Source organism: Jatropha curcas, chromosome 9 (genome assembly GCF_041381405.1).
Source record: "Jatropha curcas cultivar XTBG-Jc1 chromosome 9, XTBG_Jcur_1.0, whole genome shotgun sequence".
NCBI classification, from domain to species: Eukaryota; Viridiplantae; Streptophyta; class Magnoliopsida; order Malpighiales; family Euphorbiaceae; genus Jatropha; species Jatropha curcas.
In genome coordinates this window covers 24,123,532-24,146,260 of record NC_143159.1, presented here as the reverse complement: position 1 = coordinate 24,146,260, position 22,729 = coordinate 24,123,532, and the positions used below count along the sequence as shown (strand labels likewise).

The 22,729-nt window shown below is 34.2% G+C and overlaps 1 protein-coding gene across 1 annotated transcript; it reads right to left on the bottom strand.

Moving 5' to 3' along the window:
* Positions 1-8,576: 8,576 nt before the first annotated feature.
* On the bottom strand, positions 8,577-20,285 carry LOC105640133 (uncharacterized). The gene is given in 14 exon segments (XM_089726373.1): positions 8,577-9,032; positions 9,201-11,553; positions 11,723-11,960; positions 12,058-12,402; positions 12,522-13,695; positions 13,786-14,295; positions 14,448-14,800; positions 14,890-15,106; positions 15,194-15,449; positions 15,560-15,878; positions 15,956-16,437; positions 18,869-19,081; positions 19,530-20,046; positions 20,169-20,285. Coding segments are annotated over 13 exon segments (7,074 nt in total). The 3' UTR covers positions 8,577-9,032; positions 9,201-9,220.
* Between the last annotated feature and the right edge of the window lie 2,444 nt (positions 20,286-22,729).

Sequence of the window (22,729 nt, the reverse complement as noted above, 5' to 3'; positions counted from 1 at the left end):
CGACAGCAGCGCCATAACTCAGCGCCATCGAGTTCGCCACAGACCACGCTTGATCTCACTCCCTCCTTCTCCGGCTTGCGATTCAGGCGAGTGCGACTCTCTTCCATGGATTGGCAGCAACGTTGGTGGCGACTCTATGCCCTGGCGAGCCGTTTCAACCAACGAGAGGAACTGATCTCGCTCAACCGACGCCGGAATCGGACTTCTGGCAGAAAAACGAGTCTAATGGTGTAAAGAGTGCTCAGTTTCAGGCAAGTTCGATTTTCCGACCACCGTGCACGGCGGTCGGCGGTGGCGGTCCGGTGACCGGCCGGCGGCACTCCGGTGAGGCCCCGAGAGACAGAATCCTCTTCTCTTCGCGCTGATCATGGAATCGTCGCCCGATTCCCAATGGGTACGTTCTAAGACTCAATTCTCAATTTTTATATATGTAGAATTAATTGATTAATGAATTTAATTGAGTTATTAAATAGACTAAATTGAATAACAAGAAATTAACTTATTGGATTAACTTAAAAATATATGAACATTTATAGTCTTTTGTAAATAAATTAGATTGATTAGTGTGCGTATTTGGATAGCGAACATGATTTGTTAACTGGTTTAGGACTTTAGAATAATGTAATTGTAAATTAGTTTAGAACATTGTCAAATAAATTACATGATTATTATTATGATTAGGTGATTTAAGGAGAAAGAATAAATTAGAATTAGTTAATTAGTTAACTAGATAACCATTAGTTTAAAACTAGCCGATTGTGCATAAGAGAAGTAAGGCGAATTTTAGTTGGTTAACGGTTAGAATCGAAATTTGATAAATTAAGATTTGGGAGGCCTAGCCATTTTCGATATTGATATAAAAATCGAATTTGAATAGGTAGTAGTTATAATTAGTGATGGTTAAAAATATGTTTTAGCTGTTTAACAAATTAGTTACCGTAAAGCTAATAATTTAATTAATTAATGACTTAATAAATGATCTTATATGGATATTATTAGAATTAGTTTGTAAATTTTTGGTTGAGTGTTGATATTGTTGTTATGGAAGGAGGATGGGATTTTAAATTGATTGATTGCCCGACGGATGGGCTGTGTGCATTGATTGATAAAGATATAATGATATTGTGATATGTGAGCAGGTAGATAGTTCAATTTTTAGGGGAGGTGCTGCCGAAATTTTGATAAAAATTAGACTAAATTTTTATTTAACAACATAATTAATAAGTTTATTTAGATTAGTTCTATAATTTGGTATATAATAAATATAGTGCTCTGATTATTTACTATCTTTATTATTCATTTAATTATTTACATATTTATTTATTTATTTTCATTATTATTGTTAATATTGTTATTTATTTTATTATTGTTGATTATTGTTAATACTATTTATTTATTTATTTGCATTGATTTTGGATGTTTAATTGTGCATTGCATTACGATGTTTAATTGATTAATATGTCTGCATTTGATTGCAATGTTTGATTAATTGTGTTGTGATAATGCTATGCTTTGTTTGTGTGGAATTGGGATGAAGTGGACCACCGTGGGTTTGTGAGGACGGTTTGTGATATGGATCCGAATATTATATGATATTTGACCGTCGGCCGAGAAAATGGGAGATCGGCGCCCCCGTGTGCACCTGATGATATGGATTATGTGGAAAACCACAGGATGGCTTCTTGTTGTTGCGCACCTGATAATCTAGATTTGATTGTAGCCCGCAGGGTGGCCTCCTGTTGTGAGCACTTGATGATCTAGATTGGATGGAGACCACCGGGTTGCCTCCTGTTGGTATGGAAAAGAAAAGAGAGAATGGAAATACAATGAGAGGACTGGTCAGTGAGGATTAAACCAGTTGGCCGTATGGGGGATCGGCTCCCTGGTGCACATGTATGAGAGGGCGAGCCATGTGTGAGGACGGCTCGTTGGGGTTTCAGGTGGCGCCACTGACTAATTTCCACTTGATGTGATTATATGAAGATGTTATGATTGTGAGTGCTGGTGATATGCCATTTGTGTGACTGGCTGCGTGAGCATATAACTAGTCGGATGACTAGATTAATATGTGTACACATTTGTGTGACTGTGTGTATTGTGCAATAATTATTACTCCTTAGAAAACTCACATGTCTTGTTTGATTTTTCAGGAAGTAGGTTTTTCCTTTAATCCGATTTAGGCTATGTTTCTTCGGCGCAGGGCAATAAACAATTTTTCCTAGATCCATAATTATTTTACTATGTATACTAACAGTTAGTGACTCCGCAGTTGTAGGATTTGTATACTTTTAATCGTTTATTATTATAGACGAGATAATTATGTGAATCCATATTGTAAATGTGATGCATTGTTAATTAGGCCCGAACTGTGGAATGTTGTAGCCGATAAATTCGGGCCGAGATTTAATAAAATCTTGAGGTTTATTTTTCATAATCATATGGACTAAATGTTTAATATTATATTGAGATAGTAAATTTTTAGTGTTTCAGGCTTACTACGGGCCTCGGGGGCCTTAAGCTTACCTGGGCCCTAGTGCCGGTCCGGCCCACGGAAATGGGTCGTGACAGTATTTGTGTCCGGTTATTGTTTGTTTGTTATTGTTAGTTGTTTCTTAAATCTAAGCCTCACTATAAATGAACTAATTTAACGTAGTCAATAGATGAAACAATTCTTAATAGTGTGAAGTACCAAAGCCTCCAAAATAGTTATAAGTTTTCTGGACATCAAATTCTATGATGTGACTTTCGTTCAAAAATGACCTAATTTTTCATTTTTTTTTTCGGCTGGAACTTATAAACATATGGTCAGCTGGTCGGCCACTAGGAAATTTTTCATACTGTAATATTACTTTAATATTTAAATTAAATTAAAATAAGTTACCATTTTCATAATATGATAACATTGGTAGTTTGACATTTAATATTTTATTCTCAAATTTTTATAAAAAATTGGAAAAATTACTATTAACGTCCCTGTATAATTGAAAATACAATCAGTCCATCCCTCTGTTTTATGAAATGCATTTTGCAGTCCGTATCTTTCCCTCCTATTATATAGTTCAATCCTTCCGTCCAAAATTATCCATTTTTGTTGTTAATTCAAAGCAAAAAGAGCAGTCAGAGGAGTGATAAATAAAAAAAGACCAAAGTACCCTCACTAACAATATAAATGCACTTGCTATATACACTAAACACACTTTTACCTCTAATTGAAATTTAGTCTCCATTTCATAAGGAAAAGAGACGCTAGGGTTTGAAGGAAGAATATGACTTCCTCGAGTGGTGAAGACAGTGTCTGGGACGGCAGGTTCCTCAAGAGAAGTTGCAATGTGGTAGGAAGGCTGGCATTCAGATCTCTAAGACTAGCAAGAACAAGAACCGGCTGTACTACTATTGCGTGAATAATGAATGCAGATCGTTTTTGGGATGGTGCAAGCCAGCTGAGGCAAGCATTAGGGGTGTGGTTGTGGATTCTCACCCGCGAGCAAGAGGGGGAAACGATTTTGAAGCAATGCTTAACAGAAATCTTGTTAGAGATGTTCTTGAAGTTAAAAGGGAGGTGTACACCATGAAGGATGAGAACATGAAACTTGTGGAAAAATTGGAAGGGAAGGCTGGGGTTGTAAGGCATCTAAAGCTGTTGAATGTGATATGCATTTGTTGTATTTTTGTGCTTTTTGTTGTTTTGTTGTGTTTGCTATTTAAGTAAAGGTTGTGGCTGTTGGAGGGGTATAAAAGGCAGTGGGTGGTGTTGTTGTAATGGATATAAGTGGGTAGTTAAGGATGTAATGAATGGCTGTGGCATTTTGTTGGACTTGCATTGTTAGTAGTGTTGGCTATTACATTTGTTGTCATGTAGCTTTTTGGGAGATGAATGAAATGACAAATATTGAAGGTTGCCTAATATGAATTGTTACAATTCAACAACATAGAATTGCCAAAAGAATTTGTATTTTTCATTAATATTGGTAATAAGTATGAAACAAGTACCTGTAAATAAATAGTTGTGGGATTTACAAGTAGGCACAAGTAACTATTAAATATGAATATTGCTATTACATTGACATTCTCATTGAAGTACAAGAAAACCCAAAAAAATATAAAAGAAAGAAGTTGCATGTGCCATTTACAAAAAAAAAAAAAAAAAAAAAAAAAAAAAAAAAAAAAAAAAAAATCCCAAAAATCCAAAAGTCCCTATAGTCACTATAATATCACTCCCCAATCTGAGAGGTCCCTATTGCTTGTGTAGGCCTGGTGTTGGGAACTATAGACTGAGCTTCCCTTTGAGACTGCTTGTGTGAGTGACCCAGCTCTCCCCCTTGAGACTGCATTTGACTCTGTGTTTGTCCTCCATTGTTCCTCCTTCTCTCAGCCTGATACGGGAAAAGTTATGGAGAATTGATGGATCAACTTAGAGCATAACAGTCACAGAAAATGCATAAATTTCACCAAAGCCAAAATATTGCAAGAACATGCTATTACAAACTGCAACAGAAAATGCAGTTTCACTAAACATGCATATCACTCTACTCAAAGCTTCTGAATCACCAAATACAACAAAGAATACAAAGCAAAACACATTCACAACAAATCATAACCAAAAACAGACAAATGCAACATAAAATGATAACTGAAATGCAACAAAGCAAAACACATTCTGCAGGAAAACAAAACACATTCTGCAGTAAACCAAAAGCAACAGAACTGATAATGAAAAAGCAAACCAAAACCAAAACTTAAAGAAGAAAGAGAATTTTGTTTCACCAAAACACATTAACAGCAAACCAAAAGACATTCTCAATGCAAACCAAAACACATTCTGCATTGATCGATTTCAACGCCTTGAGGACTCGGTTCAAAGAAATATGGCCAATACTTAAATGGAGGTGCTGGAACTCAGATTGGCACTTGAAAATCAACATGCAACTCAAAGTAAAGCTATGGAGGACCTTACTGCACAACTAGCTCACCTAACAGAGTTGTTCAAGACTTCATAAAAAAGGTAAATCTCCTACTCCCCCACTCTTGAGGCTCCTTTTACTAGACATCTGATAAGGGATAATGGATTACTTCCACCTCCTAAGACTAAGGATGTTGTAGAATCTTCAAATCCCTCCCAACACATCCCTAAAATGACTGATTTATTGGGATTTACACAGCCACCTACTTCTAACTCACTACTGCTACTAAAATAGCCACCTTGTTTATGGATAACATTTTGAAATTCCATAGTATGTCTCAAACCATTGTCTCTGATCGCGATAAAACTTTTACTAGCGTTTTTTGGAAAAAGTTATTTCATGCTGTTGGCACTAAACTTAACTTTAGTTCCGCCAATCATCCTCAAACAGATGGGCAGACTGAAAGATTAAATAGGTGCCTTGAAACCTATTTAAGATGTATGACAACAGCAAAACCCGCTGCTTGGTCCACTTGGCTAAGCTTAGCTGAATGGTGGTATGATTCTACATATCATTCTAGTTTAAAAATGTCTCCATTTCAAGCATTGGATGGATTTTCTCCCCCATTATTACTTCAGTTGGCTCCTGGTTTCACTCCTGCTTCAGTAGAGGACTTTCTTTTGGACAGATAACACTTGTCTCAATTCCTAAAAGAAACTCTCACTACTGCATGAAATAGAATAAAACAATTTGCGAATTCTCACAAGATTGAGAGGCAATTTTCTGTTGGTGAATTGGTGTATCTAAAGTCACAACCCTACAGACAGAATTCTGTGGTTTTAAGGAAGAAGTTAAAGCTGTCTACTAAGTATTATGGCCCTTTCCAGATTTTAGAAAAGATTGGGTCTGCAGCTTACAAGTTACAACTTCCAGTAGATGCTTAGATTCATCATGTGTTTCGTGTTTCACTCCTCAAGAAGTACATTGGAGCTCATACAGTAATTTCTCCTTCCCTTCCTCAAATGTCTCCTACTGGTTTACCCATTGTTACACCCAAACAAGTCTTACAAACCAGGGTAATTCAGAGAAAAGGGAAACTAGTATAGCAATCCTTAATCTTATGCCAGAATCTCAACCCTGCTGATTTTACTTGGGAGGACACTTCAATAATTCAGCAACAATTTCCATAATTTCAACTTGAGGTCAAGTTGTGAATCAAAGGGGAGGGTAATTTGTTAGGATATAATTAAATTATTGGGTGCTGAGTTGTAAGTTGATGTGGCTTATTTTATTAGATTGGTGCCACATCAGCGGGCATATATATATTCTTGTTATGAGATATTTTAGGGTAATGAATGAATATATTATCTTCTTCTCTCTTCGCTTTCTCTCTTTCTTTTCCCTTTTTCTTCTTCTCTTCTCAACCCTAATATTTGCAACTAATTTTAGGAGCAGATGTTCTTCAATGAAAACTGCTCTTAACATCTTTTTAGAAGTTCGATCTGATTACTTTCAAATTTCTTCCGAGGAACTGTACTTATTTCTGCATAACTATCCAAATAACAAAAGATGTTAGACAAAATCACCATAATGGTGACAACAATAATCTATAAAATATTTAATAATGCTAATTACCTACTATTTATATTCACAATAGCTATTTGATTCCATTTGTAAGCCTTAAGAGAACAATGTGTATATTTTATTTAATGAAAATAAAAATATTGTATCTTTAATACTGGAATTTAAACTTTAATACACATATATATTAATTTTAAAATAATTTAATTTTAATTAGAATGTTGCAATTTAATAAAATTTTTAATGTAACTTAATCAAATTTATTTAATTTAATTTCAATTAGTATATTTTAAATTTAATAAAATTTTAATCGTGATTTAATCAAATTTGACTTAATTTAGTTATAATTTTAATTTAATTTAATTTGTGTGCTTATGTATAATTAAATTTTGATTAGAATGTTGCAATTTAATAAAAGTTTTAATGTACCTTAATCAAATTTATTTAATTTAATTTCAATTAGTATATTTTAAATTTAACAAAATTTTAAGCATGATTTAATCAAATTTGACTTAATTTAGTTATAATTTTAATTTAATTTAATGTGTGTACTTATATAAATAGTAACGTAATTTAATTTTGATTACGGTATCACAATTTAATAAAATTTCAATTTCTTTCTATCAATTTAATATAATATTAATTCAATTGCTTGCGATTAAGCTAATTTATATCACAATTTAATATGACTAAATCAAATTTAAATTAGAATTATATTAAATCACACTTATTAAATTACACTTAAAATTTTATTAAATTAAAATATACTAATTAAAATGAAATGAAATGAAATTTGATTAAGTTACATTAAAATTTTATTAGATGGCAATACTCTAATTAAAATTAAATCATGCTATATATATATATATATATATATATTAAAGTTTAAATTGTAGCATTAAAGATACAATATTTTTAATTTTCGTTAAATGAAATATACACATTTTAAAGTGTGGACAGCTGGAATTTACTCGGGATGGAGACAAAAACTCCACTTTCACTTGGTACAAGTTATACTATTACCTTTTAAAAAAAAAAGTAATACGCAGATTACCACTTATGCCCTTACTGCCCAGCTATAACTATATGCTTTTAGAGGTCATCTGACAACTTTGGCCTATTAATATAATTTTAAATTATCATTAAATTTGATGATTAGCTCCACCAGTACCACTATTTATAGACGACACACATTGTTTAATTGAAGTCTCAATTTCACCAATAGGGGACCTACCTAACACACATTGTTGACCTTCTTTTTATTTATTTTTTAATTCATTCATTTAAATGTAGACGGTCTAATACAATCTTAGGAATTCAAATGAAAATATCATATTGAATTACGAAGATATTTACAAGCTAATCAAATACATAAAAATTGCTACACGTTTCAAATTGTGTTATTTGCTTTATTTTTTGAGTTTGCGAGATGAGAATTACTTTCATAAATTATATGGGTTCACTCATGAATTAAATTCTTGAAAAATATTTTTATTTTTTTTCGAAATGAGAGTGTTCTGACAATTTTCTGGAAAAAAAAAGAATAAAGTGAATTTTTTTTAAAAAAAAATCTCTATTGTATTTAGTTTGGTCCATGAATAAATCCATAGATTGAGTTAAGCAAATTTTTATCCTTATTAAGATTATTTTCTATCTTCATTAGTTTCAAGTTATATGCCGTATTATATTTAATTTTTTTAATTCTCTAATATATACTTATTTAATTTTCCTTGTTATCAATAATTTTCTCATTGAAATCAAATAGAGATATTAATGTTAGTGTAAAAATATATTAAGAAAATGTGATGAAATTTAATGTTCAAACTATATTAAATATCAATTTTTCTTAGTTTGTATGGAAATAGAAACAAACTTATACACAAACAAGATTATACTATAAGTCTTTTTCACTAATTAGTACTCAAGATAATGTTAGAAAATCTAATTAATTCATCCAATGCCATACTAACTTGTTTGGTTCAAAATGGCTGATTTAAGGAAAATCATTTCCTAGGAAGTATAATTTATGTGTTTGATATGCAAATTAACTTTTTAGGAAGTAAATTGCTATCAAACTATAAATAAAATAATGTCTATAATATAAATTTGAGTGAATTTAGATAATAGGATAAACTGGTAAATGTATTACACTTAACTAGCGAATCGCAACTTCTCTATCCGTATCTAAGGAACTTACTTCCCTTGTGAAAGGAAAGTTGCATGATCTACTTTTCAGGAAGTAGAATTGATAATGCAAACCAAACACAAGTATTTTGTGCACTTCACGTAAGTTGCACTTCCCTACAGTCTGACTTATCCCTAACCAAACATCAGCTAAATAACATTTCTTTAGATGACCAATCCCATCATATTTATATACATAAAACTAAGTAGTTTGCAAAAGAAAAGAAAAAGGATTATATACATACATGGCAAATCACAAATTGATATATGGTCCATAAGAGATTACATCGGTACATTCTCTCTCTTCTAATCTGCAACTTCTTCAGAAAGTTCGGAGCTATTTTAATGTCATCAACTTCATATAAACTGAACAAAAAAGAAAAGGAAAAGAGAAGTTAACGAATAAACAGGCTAGTTTATCCCCAATAAAGTCAGTAAAATACTGGAAAATATGTTCCTGGTAAAAGGAAGTAAAGGAACTTCTACTATTTATTTAACTAACACATATGAAAGTTGCAGTTTTATAGCAATTACCTTCAATCTTGAAGCATCATTCAGGAAGTCTGTTTTCTGTGTGTCCTATTAGGCAATAACGTATCAAGAATGGTTTTTCTGTCTTGTTGAACATTCAAGTACAAAACAATTGCATCCGGAAAATAATTTTCTGCACAAATTCCTAGACTGACAATCACAAGAGGGTTTCCAATGCTTTTTAATGCTTCTGCAACGGCTTCAATTTTTCTCTCTCTTCTGTCATGTTCCTTTAACTTTCGCAGTGACTGGTAAAACTTCCATGGTAAGAACTGAGTAACTTGTTCCTTATCAAGAAAATTGAAAAGCAAACTAAAATGCACTTCAAAGTTGGTGCATAATTGACAAAGCATGACAAATAATCTCAGCACTAGCAAACCATAGAAGTCCCTCTGCAGATTGTACTTTTTCATCCATTTTGCAGGCTCACTAGAAAAAAACTCACAGTAAAGGATATCGTGAACCGAGCGAGCCACGAACTTAACGATTACTTCAAGTAATGATTGCTCTTTCACATCAGAAACAAAATTCAAATTTGGGTAAACATTCCAACCCTTGCACAAAAGCCATTCAACCAATGAAGTCCTTGCTGTAAAGAAGTAACCTTTCAAATAAGATACCATGAACACGAGGCGATCAAGAAGATACAAATAGCAAGTCGGTGAATAATTGGTATAATCAGTATCTTCTAGAGCTCTATGGAAACTTTGAACCAGAGAAACCTCTTCTGTATCTTGAATGGGATCATGAGGTTTCATTGTTCTTCTGAAATTCTTGATGAACACTTGCCATGATATACTAGTACCACAGCTTGCTTCAATCTGGACATATAGATCAGGTGAAAATTTTCTGGAAAGAAGAATCATCATTAGCTCTCCAATTTGTGCACTTGTTTCAGGCTTTGAGCTAATGATCCTATTGAAAACTTCCTTCAATAAATTCCTGGAAGTACCTGCTTCTCTTAGACAAATCATATCTTTTGTCAACGGCATTCGCCAATCCAGTGGATAGATAAGACCAAAGAAGTTCTCCATAGGAATTCTAAGAAATCTTTGCACCTTGTTGCTCAATAAATTTGACTCAACCAAAGGCTTCGAAACCTCGAAGATTTGAGTTAGAAGCATGCATTTGCAATATATAGACAAGGCTTTATTGACTGAAAATACATAAAGTTCTTCAAGAAGTTCAAGCACCTTCAAACCGACAGTAAGCATTTCAGAAGACCAATAACTTTTAGCAGCATAAACCAGCTGGCTGGCCTCAATCCATGATTTCCCATTTCTGTTAAAACAATGAAGATTAAAATCCTTAATCCATGCTGCATCAGGACAAAGCAAAAGATACATTGTTTTCTCATTCTTCGACTGCTTAATGACACCAAAGTAGCTCATCAAGAATTCCCCATAAGAATCTCCACTGCTATCATCCTTTACATATGACAAAATTTTCTCAATTTCATCTTTCCAAAAACTCCAGCGTTCAACTAGAGTTACAACAGAAATATATCTCCAGGATATTCTGTTTTCTGTGTACAGTAGTAGATCGACAAACAAAGTATTCTCCCACTTATTCTCTAATGTGCCTGGATATAGGTAAGCATCAAGAATTTTTCGAGCACATAAAATTTTACTTCTAACACTTCCATGTCTCCAAGCATCATTCCAACATTTGTTCAACTCAAGTAAGTTGTCTTTTTCACCTGACAAAATGTTTGCTACAATACAAACAAAATCGTAGAAATCAGGTGAAGCATTCTTTGCAAAACTTTTAGCTTTCTTCAAAAGCTCGTCTTTTTCCACAAAATGCTTCAAAGGCCAACCTTTGCTTCCTTGCCTCCAAAGAGAGCTGTAAAGCACATAGAAGAGGATGACGTTGGATGCTCCTTTAAATTCTCCAGCCATCTCTAGCAGATCAACTTGAAGAAGAACATCACCTTTCATTTCTGCAACATTTGCAGCTTCCAAAAAGTTGCCCCACTCTTTTTCTAAGGATAGAAGTTCATCAAGGCGATCTACACTTTTCAAGAAAGTACGCATTTGATTCTTAGATTCAAAAGATTTCAGAAATATCATCATGGATTCAGAATCCCTAAGCTTATGAAAATAGAGTGCCCCTCTCTCCAAGAACGTCTGAACTTCTTCACTCTTAGGAAATTGGAAATTGTTCTCTTTCCAGACTTTGATATACTGATACCCCACCAGAAATAATTTCCCATCAACACACACCGATAAGCATTTAGAGAAGGATCTGCACCTAGCATATATTTTAGCTGCTTTTTCATGAAATCCTGCCAGATGAAAACATTCACCGGCTTCTTTTAGCTTAGATTCCCCACACTTTTCCAAGTAAATTATACCTGCAAAGATTTACATTATATATACATATATAACTCAGAAAAAGAATGGAATTCTGATGCTTGAATTGAAGTTAAAAATGTGTGTGTGTGTGTGTGTGTGTGTGTGTGTGTGTATAAAAACATCAATTTTCAAGCAAAATATGTGCATGTATCATGTATGTATGTATACCTGCTTTTTCATATTCATGTAATTCAAAGAAACATTGGGCAGCAGATTCATTCTTGCCAATAAACTCATAAATATGAGCAGCCTCAGTAAGATGCTTGCGTGCTGTTCTGGGATCTAAATTCCTTATATGATCAGCAGTATATACATGGCCTGCAGCCATTGCCAGCTTTTCCAGGTATCTTTCTTCTGCCCTTTCAAAGCAAAATCTTGCCTTGTCATAGTTTTGCTGGTGAAAGAACTGTAAAATAACCAAAGAATAAGTCACAGTTTATCAAGCCTGGCTGTTTGAACAATACAAAAAAATTGCTACTGGTCGCAGAAAAAAATCAACTAACCTTCATACCACGAGCTTTCCACTCTTTTTGACTGCTTGCAACTTGAATCTCCTGTAGAAAATTTTTATCCAATTCCCGAACTTGAACAAGGCATAGTTTCTCCCAGTAGTTAAACATAGAGCAACATTGATTCTCAAATATCCACAACCTTTGCCTTGTCCGAGTGATGGCAACATATAATTGCTTCAGCTCTGAGCACAAGGGCGTGTGTGTTCCCTCATTGAAAATTGGAAAGGGCTTTTCTGCAGTGAACTTGAGCAAATTTTGCTTTTCCATATATCCATATATAACTTCCAATTGATCCTTCAAAAGAGAAGAGCTAAAAAAGTTGTACAGCAACACATCCTAAATAAAGCATTAAAGGATCACAAGAGTTAAAAAAGTGGAGTAATATGATAGAGAACTATATCAAGGAAAGTAGAGATTATTATATGTCAAATATATATCAACAGAAGTAATCTTACCTGAAACTCTAAGCCTTTGCACTCTATTACTGTCAACACAAGTGCTTGCTTACCTACATGGCTGAGAACTTCATTCCTTGCACTTTCATCTCTGACTAAAATGACCTGTTCAGCTCCAAACCCCTTAAGTCCATTGTCAATGTTGCTGCCTTTGAAGAATGATGCTAATGCATTTTCTCCATTTTTCATCTGAACCCATACCGGTTTTTCACCACTTATAAGACTTGTTTCAGGGTCCAATTTATCAATAGATGAAGGAAAGAAATGGAGAACAAGATCAAGAACACTATTAGCTAACTTCAAAACACCAGCATGAGTTCGGAAATTCTGCCTCAAATGAAACAAGTCAGTAATTTTTCCCTTTCCTGTTCTTTCACAGGCTCCAAACTCTTTATAGAACAAGGTTTTTATATCCTGGAACCTAAAATCAACCCCTCGTGCAATAGTTTGGGCAGTATCACCTGAAAAAACAAACCCTTCCTCAAAATTTCTGCATATATACTTGAAAAGTGAAATTTGTCTGATTGTCAAATCCTGCACTTCATCTATATACACAAAATCCATTTTCTCAGCCTCAAATATCTCCTTTCTAAGCCGTTGGTGCAGGTCAAGTACCAAATCAGACAAGTCAAACTCACCATTTGTTTTCTTTTTCTTTTCATATTCAAGAAAAATATCATAAATTCTACTTCTTTCTTGTTCGGTTAAGTGAGACAACCTACGCTGAGAATATGATATATAATCTTCCCTACTGAGTTTATCATCATGATCCCCAACCCACAGACCTCCTTTTATGTGAGAAATGATTTCAGCAAAAACTGTTGATGGATCAAGTTTCTTTGTTAGCTGTTGACTGAAATGTTGCCAGTAAGATGAGCAGAACTTGTCATAACGAACCTCCTTTGTTCTGATAAAGGTCTTTAAGGCCGTGGATCTAGAATTTTTTCTCTTCTCCTGATAAAATATCCTAAGTTCAGGAAATCTTTCAAAAAAAGACCTGCCTACTGTTCCATTCAACATCATCAGGAATTTGTTAAATGTTATAACTAGAGGATATGAGCATGGCGAAAGATCAGCAAAAGAATCAGGAATATCTGAAAATAGCGACATCTCATCTATATCTTCCAACTCAGCCTGAGAGCCTCCCTCTGAGGTATTTCAACCACAAGTTGATCTGTAACAATAAAATTGCAAAAATATAAAACATATATGTATGCATAACTAAAGTACTTGGAAATATATATTCACTTATGAAATATTATACCTTTTTAAGCGAGAAATGTACTCACTAACAGCATAGCAAAGTCGAACATTGACTGTTACAAAGATTTGTCTCAGAATATTTTCCTTTTTCTGTACTTCACTTCCACAGCTAACATTATTGGTAGAACTGCTTTCAACTTCATGATATCCTTCTGAAGCTAGATGGTAAAGCTGCTCCCTTTGAAATAACTTCATAATCAAAACAGTTGTTTTTCCTGTTCCTGATCTCCCCAGGATAAAGGAGCTTTTACGGAAATGGATAACTTCCATTTCTTCATCCGTTAGTTCAAATGGGAAATCCATTTCATTTCCATCACATCCAGTAAGCAAATGGCTCACGACACCACTAGATAAAGCATAGAACTTCATATGTAACAGACTATCACTTGCTTTGCAAATCTCGACACAGCCTGTTTCATCAGAATCACTAGTTCTTGAATCATTTCCTCTTTGAACTGGGTCCTTGTAACGGGCAACATAGGAGGACCAACTCATTGGAAACTCTAAATCACTAAACTCAGAAGCAAAAAAAAAAAAAAAAAAAAAAAAAAAAAAAAAAAAAATTATTAAAAAGAAAGATGAGCAAGTAAAATAAAACTTGAATCAGGTGGGCTATGAGTGGTACTGAAATTTAGAGTCTACTGGAAAGCAGAATGTGCATACCCCTCCAGAAACTTGAACTTGCAACGATTAATAAAACCATCAGTATAAGATTCAAAAACAGAATTGAGACGTTTAGCCAAATTTGGAATAACCTCTAAGGGCAAAATATCCCATATCTTCAAGACTTGGGTGTATTCTAGGTCCTTCGTAATGTCAGTTGTGCATATAATGTGCAGATGTTTGACCTTGAAAAGTTTCAACATCTGAAAAGAGTTATCAGAAGCTAAATTTGTATTCCTCCTCTTTGGTCGCCAGCCACAAGAAAGCCTCAGTAACAAATTGATAACTAGCTTTTTTGTTTCTAAAGGCTTCAACTTTTGAAATGATTGTTTGAAGATATCACTGAATATAACCTGATAACAATGAAGGCAAAATAAAATCAATGTTGGGAGTAAATGATTACTATATAAAAATAAAATTAATTTTGAGAGAAAATGGGTACCTTCCATCTTGCATTTTTGAAAAGCATACCATCAGCATTTAGGATATCATAAAACTGATTAAGCTCTTCCTTCACCTCTAACACAACATTAGCCAATTCCTCATCTTCTTCAGCATTATAAAAACACTGACGATCCTTGGCGTCTTGGACTATCAATTTCCAAACTGAATTAATATTAGAAAGTGCTTTTCCATCTCCCACAATCCAAAAGCAGCTTCTGCAATATCATTAGTTAAAAAGTCATCATTTTGCATATTTTATGCATAGAAAGTCCAGGTGATGTTAAAACAAAAAGAAATCATACCTCGCCCTTGTCAGGGCTAAATTAGTTCTTTGCCGATTGAAAATTAACCCAACTGATTCATCAGTATTAGATCTTACAGTAGATAATATCATTACATCTTCTTCTCCACCTTGGAATCCATCGATTGTATTAACTTTCAGCGAAAATCCATCAAGGCTTTCATACTTCCGCCCAACTTTTTCCTTAATTGCAACAACTTGGGCAGTGTAGGGAGAAGCAATTCCAACACTAAGCTTCTGCTTTGATCCGCTCCATGCTTTAAAAGCAAATAATTAGAAAAAAGAAAAGAACAAAGATAAGTAAAACCATTCATTTCTTCATTCGCAACAAAGTCAAAGAAAAGAATACGAGACAAAAAGTTGGCACCTTTAAACAATTTTCGCACCATTTTTATCACTATTGCTACTTCAACCAAATTTTTAAAGTCATATTTCAAGCTATCCACTTCTTCTATTCCACAAGTAACGTTTATAAAAGAGTAAGGACCAAACATTGGACTTGAAAGAAAGCACTTTGAATAACATTTACTGGGAGCATTCGAAATTTGGTTGCAATAGAATTCCGAATTTGGAAGATAACTGATAAATGGATGCATTCTGTATTGCATATTCAGAATATGCTTTGAATGACCAATTGAAAGCAATCTTTCAAACAAACTTCTTCCAAATGCAGCTCTACCAGACACCTATTAAAAGAAATGGAAAAAGAAATTAGAACAGGGAAAAAAAATAGTAGAAGGCAAGAACAAAAGCCAATACTTACATTACTAGTAACTTTTGCCATTTGCTGACAGTGATCACCAAAAAGCACAGTGTGTCTAACACCAGGAAGCTGTAATGGTATCACTGACTCGCACTCTTTCAATTGTGCTGCCTCATCAATAACTAATAATCTTGGTGCCTCTGTTAGCACTGAACATAGCTTGTATGAACTTGAAGCAGTGCAAAATATTAAGGAAGCACTTCTTATTTGTAAAAAATTATCTTCACTTCCAACTTGATCCAAACAAATCTCTTGAATGTCTGCATTAACACTTGGCACGGTATTATCCCCAAAATAGAGAATCCTGCTGACTGAACTCAATGCATTAGACTCTTTTAACAGCTTCAAAACACGAGATGCCAATTCTGCAATAGCAACCTCAGTTGGTGCATAGACTAGGGTCCTACATTCCATTTTCAAGAGAATGTAAAGCAAAATACTTAAAGTGATAAGCAGCCTACCTAGCTGTATCTGGTGTGCATCTGTTCAAGTCACATTTCTGTTGTAAATTCCCTTTCTGTAGGGATATTTGTTTAGTCAAACCTGTTGTAAACTATCCTAGTTTATAGGGATTCTGTTTGTTGGCTCTTCAACAATCCTCATCTGCAATTGTATATAAATTGACTAATAATACCAGCTGCAGATGTTGTACAATGTTTACAAGGAAATTTTATTCTTTCATGGTATCAGAGCCCAATTAAGGTTTCAACACCAATATTTTTTTTCTCATCTCTTTTTCTGCTATTCCTGGCTCCTCAACCACCCTCTTCAACCGCTAGTTACTCTACATCAGTTCCAATGGCTATTTTACCTTCCACTATTCCTTCGATTCACAATCAAGTTACTGTCAAACTCACCTCCTCCAATTATATTCTTTGGAAAACACAATTAGTTCCTCTTCTATATGGTCAGCAGCTGTTCCATCATGTTGATGGCTCTGTTACTTCTCCTCCAAAAGAGATTAACAATTCTCCAAATCCTGCCTATCAAGAATGGTTTATCAAAGATCAAACTGTGCTAGGCTGGATTCTAAGCTCTCTCTCCGAATCGGTTCTATCTCAGGTCGTTGGTGCTAACACGGCATATGCAGCTTGGAGCCGCCTCCAAACTACTTACGCTTCTGGATCTCGGGCACAAATCAGAACCATAAAAAATGCCCTTCATTCTCTATCTCGCGACACTGATCCTATTGCCACCTACATGAGCCGTGCAAAGCAATTGTTTGACCAACTGGTTGCTCTTGATGCTCCTATCTCTGAAGATGATCTAATCGATCATATATTGCGAGGTCTTGGTTCAGATTACAGGCCATTCACACGAAACATAGAGGCCCGATTGCAATCGATTTCTTTTGATGATCTCTTTGGCCTTCTGCTTTCGGAAGAGATGCAACTCCAAAGCTTTAATGCTGCTGTTCCTTCACCAGTCATTACACTAATCGCCAAAACAATCGTGGTGGTTATCAATCGAGGGGACGAGGTCGTGGTGGTCGACGTGGTGGTTACCAATCCAATTCTGGTCGTGGACGGACTCCTACAAACACTGACAGCTTTAATCTGACCTGTTACACCTGTGGTGGTCAGGGTCAGACCTCAAACCTCTGTCCCAGTCCCAAATACAACAACCAAAGTTCCAAACCTGTCAGCAACTATTCTTCATCACCTACAACTTCTAATAAACCTTGGATTATGGACAGCGGAACGACTCATCACTTGACATCTGAATTGGAGAACTTGGGCATCCATTCCGAATACTCTGGAACTGATGAAGTAACTCTCACCAATGGTAAAAGCTTACCTATTTCTAATATCGGTTCTACCGCTCTTACTCTCAATTCTCATAATTTTTCGTTAGACAATATTTTGCATGTTCCTAAGTCTAACACTAATCTATTATCTGTTCGTCAATTTTCCATTTCTAATGATGTCTCACTGGAATTCTTTCCTAATTTTTTTGTGATCAAGGACCTTCGAACGAGGCAGCTACTTCACAAGGGACAAGTTAAAGACGGTCTTTATCATTTAGTTTCTGATGCTATTCCACCAGCCTGCAATTTAGTCTCATTATCCACTTGGCATGATCGTTTAGGCCATGCTTGTTCTAGAACAATTAATAAAGTCTTATTGTTGAATAATTTGTCTGCTTCCAGTAGTATGAATAAATCTTTGTGTGAAACGTGTTGTGTTAGCAAATCACACAAACTTCCTTTTTTTGATTCTTCATTTGTTGCAAAAGAACCATTAGAATTAATATGTTCTGATTTATGGGGTCCTGCGCCCATTCCTTCCTCTGATGGTTGTTTCTATTATGTACTCTTTTTTTATCATTATACCAAATATTCTTGGATTTACTTTATTCTAAAAAAATCTGATGTTTTTTCCTGTTTTATTAAGTTCCGGGCAATCGTCGAAAATTTTTTTGGGAAATCCATTAAACAATTCCAATCTGATTGGGGAGGGGAATATCAAGCACTTCAAAAATATTTGGCTGAAACTGGAATAATTCAAAGAAGTTCCTGCCCACACACACCTGAACAAAATGGATGTGCGGAAAGAAAACACCGTCACATAACCGAAATAGGTCGAGCCTACTTAATTCATGCTTCTGTACCACCTAAATTTTGGGATCATGCATTTGCTGCTGCTGTTTACACCATTAATAGACTTCCCACTCCAACCCTTAATCATAAATCACCATACCAAAAAATTTTTCGGCGTAACCCGGACTACAATTTCTTTCGTGTCTTTGGTTGTTGTTGTTATCCTTGGTTGCGTCCATATACAAAAAATAAGCTCGAACCTCGTTCATCAAAGTGTGTCTTTCTTGGTTACACTCTCTTGCATAAAGGTTATAAATGTCTATCTTTGTCTACAAATAAAATATTCTTCTCACGTCATGTTTTATTTGATGAACAGGTTTTCCCTTTCAAAGAAAGTGATGGCCGGTCTTCTGTCCTTGGTTCACCACCACCTTTGCCACAAATATTATCTCTAGTCAAGCCAATTCCTCCACCTTCCTTGCCTTCTGTTCGTGGCCCACTTCTGCTCCATCCAATCAATACAGCTAGTCTTATTGTCCCCAACGAAGCCCCTGCAGAAACCATAACCCACAATCCACCACCACCCACTGCTCAACCGCAACATCCTATTCCACTGTTACAACCTGCTAATTCTCCACCAACCCAAACAACAACTCAGCCTACTCACCATCCCATGGTCACACGTTCAAAAACCGGGAGCCTTAAGCCAAAATCCTATCAAGCAATTACCACATTCGCCACTCCTTCCACGTATCTTGAGGCAGTCAAACATCCAGTTTGGCGCAAAGCCATGTCTGAGGAGATTGATGCACTCATGGCTAACGGTACTTGGGATTTAGTACCGCGTTCACAAGCTTCTAATGTCATCGGGTGTAAATGGGTCTTTCGTACTAAGACTAAACGAGATGGTTCCATTGATCGTCACAAAGCACGATTGGTTGCTAAAGGTTTTCACCAACGCCCAGGTGTGGACTATATTGAAACCTTTAGCCCTGTTATTAAACCTGTCACTATTCGATTAATATTGTCTATTGCAGTCAATCTTGCAATAGACAATATTAACTTTCAAATTTCCATCCATTTGCAATGAATTCGATATTCTTTCATTTTTCCTGATATTCATCAAGAAAACAACAAACAAAGGCCTTCCTGACAAAAACTTAACTTCAATTTCTTTAGAAGCCTTGACTTGGAAACCAGTTCCATTATCATATTTTATAAGTTTAGCCAAACATACCCATTCCTTTCCTTGCCAATCAGAAATAGTTTCAGGTTTAGCATCTGTAAAAACAAAAATATCTCCAGGCAATATTCTATAAGGCTTATCTTCTCCATTTACACTCCCAGACCTGTTTTTCCAGTAATCAATCTTGATGTCATATAACAGTTCTCCATTTTGTTTGGAACTATTTGATCCCACTTCAGCATAAGGAGCTCTAGAGATGTTTTCAAGACTTAAACACAGTTCTGCTCTTGTTTCCTCTAACAATGGATATAAAAATGACATTAAATATTCCTCCAAATCCTGAAATGACTCAGGTATTTTCTTCACCTACAGAAAAATTACAAAATTATATAGAATTATCAATTACGGCCAAAAAAAAAAAAAAAAAATCAAGAATAGAACTGATAATGACTTAAGCTAGTCATTTATGTACAAGAAGAACTGATCACCTCTTCTTTGAAGAGCTCTTCATTGAAAATATCATCAGGTGACCAAGAAAAAATTTCATCAATCAAGCTTTTTTTCGTGCAAATTCTCTCTTTTGCTCTTGAACCCTGACCTTCCATTGTTTTCTTTTCCAGTCTGTTTCAGTCTACATGCAATGCAAGCTTTACTTTGTTTCCACATAGACAGAGGAAATAGATTGTGGTAAATAAAGAGTCGTCACTCTAGGGGAAGTGGAAGAGTTGGGTCATGGATGCACGTTTCCCATAAGTCCCTAATTGCTATCTAAAAAGAATTTTATAATGGTTAGTTTTTGTTTATCTTCTTATTGGTCTTCTATTCTGGAAAATCTACAATGTTTGATGATCTCAAAATAAAAAATAAGGAAGTAGTACAATGGAAAGACATGTGCAGCTTTTTATCTCTTACAATTTTACTTAATAAAAATTTTGTCGGCTAAATTGATTTTTAAATTTTTAATTCTGAATTCTTCTCCAAAATAAAATTTTAGTTTTGAATTAATTGAGTCTAAATTTATTCATTAAAACACGTACACATAAAATCGAATACTAATATAAACAAATACTATTCCTCCAATTTTGTTTGCATGATTTGACAAAGTATATATATTAAATTTAATAAATAAAAGTTATTTTACCCTTTTTTACTCGTAACTCGTTAATATATTAATAAAAGTTATCATGAGAAAAACAATTGCTTGTATATATAAATTTAGAAATTTTGTAAACATTTTAAGACATTCAAAAAAGAAATAACAAGTAAACAAAACGGAATAATGAAGTATTATAATTTCAATTACTCTAGGAGTACTATTTATGGTTTGATAAAAATTAACAACTTTTATGTTTTGAAAGGATAAAATTAACAACTCAGTCTATGTTTTTTTTAAGATTTTTTTTTTTTTTTTTTTGAGAAAACTATCTTTTCAAAAATTAATTATTCTGTCAAACTAATAATTAAGTCTTTCGCTAAAAATTATATTTTTGTTCTTAATTTTTAATAAAAAATTAAAACATCTTTTATCTTATTTTTAATTGTTCCCCTTTATTGAAATTATATTTTATTTATTTTTGTTTCTAATTCAGTATAAGGCTTTTTAGAATTTTGATTCACCTGAGGAGTAAGTTTTTTTCTTTTGGTCTAGTTCTAAGATTAGTCGTTATAGTGACCAACTCATACTTTTTTATACTAGTATTTCAAAACGTGTGCTTTACGTGGATCCTTCTTATATAATTTTATATTTTTAATTGATAAAATAAAATAAAATATTAATTTATAATTATGTTAAATTAAACATTGTGTTGATTAGCATCATTATTTTGTAGATTCCGTTCGAAGTTTAATTTTTTACTTATAATAATATTATATATAAGGGGAAAAAATATTAGTATCTCAAATTTTTGGGCCTAATAAACACTAGGACTCTATGTTTGAAAAGCAATTACTAAGTACTTAAATTTTAATTACATAGATAGCTTGATCATTCCGTCTAAGATTATAAATTTTATCTGTTAGTCTTAGCAATTTAGGTGGGTCAAACAAGAGAAAAAAAATTAAATCCCAATAAACCCCAGATACACTTTAAACTCCGTCCTTCTTCCCAGTTTTATCACCTGAGCCGAAGGAGTTCAACTCGTTCACCGATTGGTTTTTCCGTTCAGATTCGTTATTGGTGGAAGCCGACGCTTTCTTTTCTGATTCGTGTATAGAAAGTTTGCACCAAGGTGACAGTAAACTACGAGAGGAAGTATGTTGTCGATGTTGGAGACAGAGTTAAGCGCTCGCTGTGGAAGATATATTCATAGCAAGCTTTGGTGAGTGGGGTTAATGGTATGTCCTTGGTGAGGACTGGAGAGATAGATGTATCGTAATCATTAGAAAAAATATAGAGAAAGAGAGATCACTAGAACTGTCATGGCTCTCGACATCCACTACCGTCCAATTTAACTTCATCTTCATCGGAGTCATACTAGGAAACTGATAAATTTGTGAGACTAAATAGCAGTTGAAAGGAGGGAAAGAGATTAGGATGACTCTTGCTTCTATTTGCTTTGGAAATGCTAAGATACATAAGGGCTATATCAAACATGATACATGATTGTGATGAGGTTTTCAACTATTGGGAGCCTCTCCATTTTTCATCTCCACAAGTCTGGCTTCAAAACATGGTACTCATTTTATTTGTACAATTGAGTTATCTATTTTTCCTTCATTGCTTGCACTTTTCAGTACTGTTTTTGTGTTCAAATTATGTTTTTGTATAGCTTCTTGCTGTTTTATACTATTTACAGCTTTTTAGTTTACTTAAGGACTTATTGGATTTGATTTTATTCTTATATTGTTTGATGCTTTTTAGAGCTTAAATTTAATCGATATTTGAACTTGTTGAGTTTGATTTTAGTACTTGCAGCTCTCAGTTTGCTCTTCGGTCTTACTTGTTATTAATTTCCATGAAGCAGTGAGTTTACCAGCTTTTGGTTTGAAGTTCCATGGCGAAATCCCAGTTCTTGAAACCATTGGCACCATCACGTGCAATGCATATGAG